The sequence below is a fragment of the Triticum urartu genome, chromosome 6A, assembly GCF_056163025.1.
Source record: "Triticum urartu cultivar PI428250 chromosome 6A, HENAU_Tu73, whole genome shotgun sequence".
Lineage (NCBI taxonomy): Eukaryota > Viridiplantae > Streptophyta > Magnoliopsida > Poales > Poaceae > Triticum > Triticum urartu.
The window spans coordinates 601,742,134-601,751,113 of record NC_141878.1 but is presented as its reverse complement, the minus strand read 5'-3'; the positions used below and the strand labels follow the sequence as shown (position 1 = coordinate 601,751,113).

The following is an 8,980-nucleotide window of genomic DNA, read 5'->3' as shown; positions in this document are numbered from 1 at the left end:
TTGCTCGCTTCGCTGCGCCATTAGGGACAACCCATCATTTTGGTGGGCGCGTGTGCGTTCGACCGCCAATCTGCCGCAAAAGTGTGGGAGATGCGTAGACCACATACACAGTCAATTTAAGCCAGTCATATAAGGCACCTCAGACAAGCGCAGAAAGCACGCATGAAGCCAAAGTTGACTCACCTAATCTATTGTCGCAGACGGCATCTTCGGCCATGCCAACCACACCAAACGTCTGCACTGAATGGGAGACTTCTAATCACAAGAGCTAGCGCCACCAGGAATACGGAGTCTACAACCCGCCTACCTTTTTCCTTGTAGAGAGTCGCATCGCAAGGACAAAAATAATCCTTAAATCATCAACATACAGGGATAAAGAAAGATGTGTCACTGCCCGTGAATCAGGAAACAGAAGTCTCCGATGCAAATCACTGCCATACGAGGCTCCGCCAGTGCTGGTAGGCAGGCAGGCTTTGCCACCCAATTCCTCCAGTTGGGGTGGCTGGGGAGGGGACGAGAGGAGGCGACGGCTAGGATTTCGCCCTGACGCCCCCTTGGGAGCAAGTAGGGCATCTCTCTAGCAGTTCGGGCACTTGCATATGTTGATCATAGATAGAGAATTTGTCCCAGCTAAAACATTTCATCCATCAAAGGGAACCTCATCAACTAAAATATAAATCCGACTTGAAGATTAAATTTGGAGAACCACGTGCAAAATTCTGATCTCATTGTGAACTTCTTCTTATTAACTCAACCGGCCAAGCCTAGAGTCTAGTCAGTTGGTGGAGATGCACCTGGTTCACGAAAATTGCGCTTGCTTGCCTAGAAAAACAAGAGGAAAATTTCAACATAGCTGATGTTGATGCACCATCCGAAGACATCATTTTATTCTTTGGCATGCAGAAATATACTCTACATTACTGTATATTATAGCATAGGGTTCTGATCTGATCTGAAAGTATCTATAGTTGATGACAGCGCACACAGGTTGGGTTAGTTAAGTATTACAAAGGACACGACAACGTTCAAGTGGGAACAAGTGTGTCAACCAGGAAAACCTCGACCTAATGTGACCAATAATTGCCACTGCCTTTGAATTTTTTATCCAGCAGCAGCTAACTGGCTAATCTCTACCTAACTAACAGCGAGCTAGCACAATGAACCAACTAACCATGGATAATTAACAAATAAATGATCATGCCTTTGTTTCCTTAGGGGTTAGCATCTGAGGTTAATTAACATTCTCAGGTTAGTTAGAAAGCAAGTACTAACATGGAGTACTAGTATACCGAAGAACTAGTACTACTTGTGATTGAAGCAATTGTCCAGGGAGTGTCTGTCCCACTTAGACCGCTAGTACTAGAGCAACTCATCCACACAAACATACCTTAGCGAGCTCGTAGCTAGCTCTCCACACCCTATGAAACCATGGAGGCGGCTCTCGTGAGTGCCGCGACGGGGGCCCTGAAACCCATCATCAGGAAGCTGGCCACCCTGTTGGGTGACGAGTACAAGCGTGTCAAGGGGGTGCGCAAGGAGATCAAGTCCCTGACTCATGAACTCTCCGCCATGGATGCTTTTCTCATGAAGATGTCAGCGGAGGAGGATCCGGATATGCAAGATAAAGTTTGGATGAATGAGGTACGGGAGCTGTCCTATGACATAGATGATTTCATAGACGACTTTCTGAAATATGTCAATGACGAAGACACTAAGCCGGATAACTTCATGGAGAAGATCAAGTTCTTCCTGGGAAAGATGAAGACCCAGCGTCAAATTGGCAAAGAAATTGAAGATTTGAAGAAACAAATTATTGAGGTCGGCGAGAGGAATGCAAGGTACAAGACTCATGATACCTTCTCCAAGACCCTCAGTATATCTGTTGACCCTAGAGCTCTTGTTATCTTTGAGAATGCATCAAAACTAGTTGGAATGGATGCACCAAAAAATGAGATAATCAAACTTTTGAAAGAAGAAGATGGACATGTGCCAACAAAATCACTATTAAAGATAGTCTCCATCGTTGGATCTGGAGGAATGGGCAAGACAACTCTTGCAAACCAAGTGTATCAAGAGCTAAAAGGAAAATTCGACTGTCGAGCTTTCATATCAATGTCACGAAATCCAGATATGATGAATATCCTAAGAACTATTCTTAGTAAAGTCGGGAATCAACGTTATGCTGAAACAGAAGAAGGAAGCGTGCAGCAACTAATTATCAACATCAAAGAGTGCCTACTAGATAAAAGGTATATACTATCTATATATTTTCCTTCCACATTTATTGAATATATAAATATTTATACTGGTACATATTTCATAGGAACACTACTAGTACAATTACTGTATGGTCTCAGATTGTTGTTTTTCTTTATAAAGAGAAGATTACTAGTATGATTTATATAAAAAGAAATTCCATAAAATTATTTCTCATGTTTTTAGGAAATGCAATGTCAAATGTTTGTAGTAATGTCCTTGTAGGTTTCCATAAGAGAAGTGAATTTACATAATGTACAGAGTACATATAAGAATAGGTGTGTATGCCTAGCGAGTGATCGTGTCTCCGATCATTTCAAGATAGTCTAGATTGTTGTACACTTGTATTGTTGAGATGCGATGTGCCTTACCATTTTCTTTCCTCCATTTTGCATCCATATACTCTTGTTTATGCCACTTTCCCATGATAATCTATCAAGAGAAACTTTGATGAAGCTCCTGATGCGTTGGCCACATTCATCGATCGTGTGCGGCCTTGCGTCACCATGATGTAGCTGTCCAAAACCGGAAAATTTATATTTGGAGGGTTAGGCTAGACCAAAACGGTTTAAGAGAGGAAAAATAAGCCAGATCAGTAGCCTAAGAGGAAATGATAACATTTTCTATATATTATGTCATTTACTCAATATTCATTTTAAGACACTAGATCTTTAGGTCCGCACGAGATTTTAGCTTTGTTGTCATGATCACCTAATCAGGATCCCTAGCTTCCAAAACAATTATGTATGTATGATAATTCATAATCATATTTCCCATCTCTTCCTTAGCAACATAAATTTATCAATGTTGATCATTTTCTTTCAGTGCGCCTAGCTCATGTTGAAACTGTGTGTACCGCCTTGCTCTCTGTAATATGCCAAACAAGCATGTGGATGTGTATAGACGTAGTATGTCAATAACTTGCGCAATTCAAATCCATATGTTAACAATGTCAGCGGGTCTCAATTATTTAGTTGCAGTACACTCTCTATTTTAAAGGCACGCTGATGTTTATTCGTCCATGTGAAGGTACTTTATTGTTGTTGATGATATATGGGACGTCAAAACATGGGATGTCATTAAGGCCACATTCCCCATTGACAGTTTTGGCAGTATAATAATCACCACTTCACGCGTGAGAGATGTCGCTGAGTCATGTTGTTCATCATTTATAGGCCATATTTACAATATAAGGCCTCTTAATATGATGCACGCACAACAGTTATTTCACGAAAGGTTGTTCAACTCTAAAGAAGATTGCCCTGCCCACCTTAAAGTAGTTATGGATAAAATATTGAAAAAATGTGATGGTTTACCTTTGGCAATCATTGCAATAACTGGTCTATTATCTAACACGGAAACAACGGAGCTTCTTTGGAATCAAGTGGAAATTTCGATTGGCCATGCACTTGAAAGGAATTCTAGTGTGGAAAGAATGATGAACATATTATCACTCAGTTACTTTGATCTCCCTCCTCATCTAAGAACCTGTCTTTTATATCTGAGTATATTTCCGGAGGATTCTATTATTGAGAAGAAAGTTGTCATAAGGAGATGGATTGCTGAAGGATTCATTCAGAAGGAAGGAAGGTACACGGTACATGAATTAGGAGAAAGATATTTCAATGAACTCGTCAATAGGAGTTTGATCCAACCCGTGGAGTCCGATAGATATGATAGGACGATGAGATTTCGAGTTCATGACACAATTCTTGATTTCATCATATCCAAGTCCGTCGAAGAGAACTTTGTCACTTTTGTGGGTGTTCCCGGAATACCTGTTGGGACGCAAAGGAAAGTCCGTCGTCTCTCTCTCCAAGTTGGCAATCAAAGGAAGTTGTTCCTACTAAAGGATGTAATATTGTCGCATGTCCGATCTTTAAATGTGTTTGGGGATTCCATGGAAATCCCTTCTCTAGATGAGTTCATGCATTTGCGTGTTCTAGACTTTGGTGGATGTCGTCAATTGGAAAACCATCATCTAGTAAATATAGGGAGGTTGTTTCATTTAAAGTACTTGAACCTCAGGCACCTTGGGGTAAGTGAGCTTCCAGAACAAATCAAGCATCTACAATACCTTGAGATGTTGGACCTAAGAGACACCAATGTACGTGAATTGCCGAGAGCAATTGCTAATCTCAGTAGCTTGGTGCATCTACTTGTTGACAGTGGTGTCACATTTCCTGATGGAGTTTTGAAAATGCAAGCATTGGAGATATTGAAACAGGTCGAAGCCCTCGGTCAGTCTTTGAACTTTCTCCAAGAACTCGGGCAGCTGAAGAATCTGAGGAAGATATACCTTGATCTGTTTGATGTTCCAGTAATTGGGGTTACCAAGGAGTGCTGCAAGAGTTTCATTGCCTACAAATCTCTCCGCAACTTGGGCACGCAGAACCTCCGTTCTGTAACTGTCTGGCATGGCAGCGGCTTCTTACTGGAACCGTGGTACCCTGCCCCGCGTAGCCTCGAGAAGCTAATTACCTGGCGTTCAGCAGTTCCTTGTGTTCCAGAGTGGGTGGGTTCCCTCGTCAACCTGCAGAAGTTACGCCTTGAAGTGGAGAGTCTTGGGCAACAAGATCTGTGTATACTTGGAGCCTTACCTGTTCTTCTCACTCTGGATCTCGAAAAAACAACAAAATCATCAGAAGGCAAGCTCAATGTCAGTGGAGGAGATGGGTTCCGATTCCTCAGGAACTTGCGTTATAATATGATGCTAATGTTTGCACAAGGATCTATGCCCAGGCTTGAAAGGATCAAGATTTATCTAGCCAAAACAGAGTCTCTCATTGGTGACACCTATGACTTCGGGTTGGAGAATCTCCCCTGCCTCATATATGTTGAATGCAGAGTGAGTGGCAACGCAAGCGCTCAAGGTGGTGTTGAGGCTGCAAAGGCTGCCATGGAGAGAGCAGCTATGGCAAATCCCAACCATCCTAAACTACTCTTTGTGAATCGCGGTCTACCAGCAAAGTTGCATAATGGATGCTAACTACGTCCTGGACATGCTGGCACTTCAGGTACAATAATTCCCAAGATTCATGTTTGTCTTACATTGTTGCAGCGTATAACCCTGCCTGTAGTTGTGTTCTTAAAAAGGAACAAGAATTTTGTGTATGTCCTCATGATGTTACTGATTCCCGTCCTCATGACCACTCCCTGATTCAGGCAGTCTTCTTGCGTGGCATCTTGCTGGAGGTTAGAGAACTCATGGTCTGGAGGGGGATATAGGCCTCATAGAAGAATATTTGAAGACGTGTCATCTATGTGAACTTTCATCCTTTTGACCTTACTGATATTTGTACTTCTGATGTGCCGAATGGCCTTAGTGTTGCCTCGCTGTTTGACCCGGTTTGCTTCAGACGTATTTTCATGTTGTAAACTATAGTACAGTGCTTCCTCAAATTAATGCTCAAGCATTATTTTTAACGCTCCTCCACTAATTGGTTGAAAATTGCATAGGAAGCTCGATCAGATTATTAGAGAGTTTATTATGTCTGATTTGGATGGCGTACTAGTGATAGGCTTCTTATAGTATTTAGAGCAGTCATGGACTAATGGTACATCCTTCCTATGTTGGCTTGTCTTGATGCTTTTGTCTTCCCCACTTTTCAGGGAGACCATTATTTGATGGCAATGATAAATGAGATATTAAGTTAATTAGGCTATATCCATCCAGTGATGGGCTATAACAAATGCTTTAATTATACTCCCTCTATACACTAATAAGACGTTTTTGTAGTTGAGGGAGTACATAAGAACGAAAACGCCGGTCTTTATATAAGAAAGACTAAAATGGCAAGCAAACGATTTGCGACAATCATAAGCTCATCTCATTTTCTCTACAATTCGGATGGTTTTATGCTTACAGTTTGTAGAGTTTTTAAGGGAAACAAGCCACCAACAACAGCAAGAGAGAGTTGCCCCTCCTCACCATGGTTCTCAACTTTCAAGTATACACACCTCTCTGATTTGGTGTCGGTTTTCCAAACACGCGCGCGCGCGCGCACACACACACACACCGAGTAGCAGGCCATCAGTAACAAACTCAAGACGACTGACTGATAAAGCTAGTACTACAAAACGAATAACTTGGGCAAGGAAAACTAACACTGCAACGTACACAGATCTAGAGGGGTTCACGTGGAATCAACTTGGGCAAATGCGAGGGCATACTTTCTATGTCGGCAAATGGCCGCTTTCAGATCTACTTTGGATCCATCCTCTTCCACTTTAGTTAGTATGTTTTATTCTTGTGTTAGACTATGTCAATTTACTTTTTGAGACTTTTGAATTTCTTTCCGTGGATTGTGTGCATCGTGCTATGCAGTTGGATATAACATGTTTTGTTGTATTTTTATTCCTGAACAGAAGAAAGGTAGTAAAGGATGGACCTAGAATGCTGCATTAGATATCTCGCAAAAAAAAAGAATGTTGCATTAGATGAAACCTGACACATTACATCTTACAACAGAACCAATTAAAAACAAAAATAACAACCCAATCCTAAATACACAGAGAACCCTAAAACACAAAGATAGATTGCAATCCAGTCTCCTAAAAAAGCTTCAGTCTACTGTCACCGGGTATGAACCACTTGGAGCAATGTACTCGCCACCTAAAGTTGGAGACGCAAAGGCCAAGCCCAAATGTTTTCCATTTGGCACTCGAGCTAGGAGGAAAGAGCGGATACAGTCTCGTCCGACACCATACGACCATCGGCCATCCAATTTTTTTTATAGATAAAGGGCGATTTTAATTATTCAAAAAAATGTAGCATCAAGCGGATAAAGAACATTATGAGTAACAACCGCCCTCTGCATAGTTCAGATGCACACATTCAAACATCAATAGTCTGACAAAAAAAGATTAAAAACCAACATATCAGCTACAATAAAGTCATATAGGACCGACACTATGCCTATGTCGAAAGAGGAGGTGGACCGGTCCAGAGATTATGTTGCCACCCATATTGAGCAAAAACCTCCCTGGCAACCCGCTATCTCCCCATAAGGACTTGAGACTTAGCATGCACCGTAGCTTTACTATACTCATTGTCGTGGATGAGCGCCGGGACCAAACTGTCGCATCAGCTCGCGGGAGATCTTTGGCTGCCTTGACCACGTCTCCTCGAGCACATGGAAGGGAAGCAAGAATGTGAAGAAAACCTCCGGATGCTGGATCCAAGTGAGCTTATTCAGACAAGAGCAGGCGATGACACCCTCTCCACCTGGGTCTCCGACCATAGGAGCAACGCACGCAGGAGAACCGCCACCGCTAGCCACCGATGCAACCCGCCTGCTTTCGTAGCATTTTTCTGCCCTGCATAGTGCCACACCTTCTTAAGGGAACTCTAAATCTAGGCCTACTATTTGCACAAGATCGCCCGCTCTTCTCCCAAACATATTCTAGCCGGCAACGCCAATAAAGTTGGCTGACAGGAGTCGACTGTCAAGAGGCAAGACCAAGTGTGAGAGAATGAAGGGTTAGGAAGGAGTCTTGTTGTATATATTTGCTGGGACATTTGAGTCAATAAAAGTTCTCATGAATAAGGGGAAAATGTATTAACATATCCATTTGAATCCTACATGATTGAGAAAACAATAGGATTTTACAACAAATAGTGTTGGACAACATATAAAAACAAAGGAAAAGTTTTATGCTTACATTGTTTTTTCTCCAAGTAGAGTGCGAAGGAATACTTAGGAAAAATCCTCAGGTCCCATAGGAAAAAATTCTAAGCATCCAAAATCTGACAAAATGCTATCAAATTTCTTAAAATCAAAGGGACCCTTAGTTTAACTTCCCTAAGATTATGCATAGTGAAATATTATGAAATTTCCCTTTCGAGTCATCCGATATCTCACTCAAATTTCACTCTCTCAAAAGAAATCTCATTCGAAATAAGGAGTGCCTTCCGTTTTCGCTGAAAGAAATGAAACAAATCTAGTATTTATTCCCCGGCATCAGTAATTTGTCGATCTTGAACAAAGCTACGACGTCGTAGATCTTGAAGAACAAAGCTACTCCATCCATTTGGATTTATTTGATCCCTACATATTTTGTGTCAGACTTAGACCATCTATATTACAAATAACTAAATATAAAGTACATGCTACAAAAAGTACACTCTCGGATTTGTATTTGAAAGAAGTTTTCCATGATATACTTTTTGTGTTATACAATTTAAAAATTTTGTAGTTCAATTTATAAGTCAAATTTTGTTCCAAAATAAAAGGGACCTGATAAACCGGGGCGGGGGAGTAGCTGGCGAGTGCAAAAACGAATACCTCGGGAACAAAAAACTAATACACCTAGTTAGACTGTCAGAGGCACAGCTCATGCGCAGATCTAGAGGAGTTAACATGGAGTGCAGACAACCTGTTAGTTAAACTAATCAAAGAGGAGTACTACTGTATTGTCAAAAATGTACTAATATATACCTCGTGTCGACAAATTGTTTCAGATCTCTGTACGCACGCCTGCACATTCCGATGCATTTTGAACATAAATTAACGAGCACAGAGACATCACACACTTTTCGACATTGAGCAACGCAGTTTTTTTGTTTCTTCCTCGTCGGGGTTAGCATCTATCTAAGGTTAATTAACAGAGCCTCTCCGGTGGAGCAACGGTGCGATGCACATGGTGGTACTACATGGAAAGCACGTTATTTAGTTACAATGAACCGATGCTAAGCCTAGTGACAGTGCAACTGGCCGGAAGT

The 8,980-nt window shown here is 41.5% G+C and overlaps 1 protein-coding gene across 3 annotated transcripts; it reads left to right on the top strand.

The window, feature by feature from the left end:
• The first annotated feature begins 1,224 nt into the window (after positions 1 to 1,224).
• On the top strand, positions 1,225 to 5,682 carry LOC125515629 (disease resistance protein RGA5-like). Of its 3 annotated transcripts, none has more exons than XM_087529282.1 (4): positions 1,225 to 1,641; positions 1,738 to 2,249; positions 3,286 to 5,273; positions 5,422 to 5,682. In XM_087529282.1, exons 1-3 carry the CDS (start codon positions 1,429 to 1,431, stop codon positions 5,243 to 5,245), a joined length of 2,685 nt encoding a protein of 894 aa, XP_087385408.1. In that variant the 5' UTR covers positions 1,225 to 1,428; the 3' UTR covers positions 5,246 to 5,273; positions 5,422 to 5,682. The 3 variants fall into 3 exon arrangements, with proteins under 3 accessions (XP_087385408.1, XP_048537099.2, XP_087385409.1); XM_087529283.1 differs by having other exon boundaries at positions 1,503 to 1,641; positions 1,709 to 2,249; XM_048681142.2 differs by having other exon boundaries at positions 1,225 to 2,249.
• Positions 5,683 to 8,980: the final 3,298 nt, after the last annotated feature.

Coding starts and splice junctions, on each gene's coding strand:
- LOC125515629 (XM_048681142.2), top strand. CDS start 1,429: ATGGAGGCGGCTCTCGTGAGTGCCGCGACGGGGGCCCTGAAACCCATC. Junction 2,250..3,285: donor GAGTGCCTACTAGATAAAAG/GTATATACTATC, acceptor GTCCATGTGAAG/GTACTTTATTGTTGTTGATG.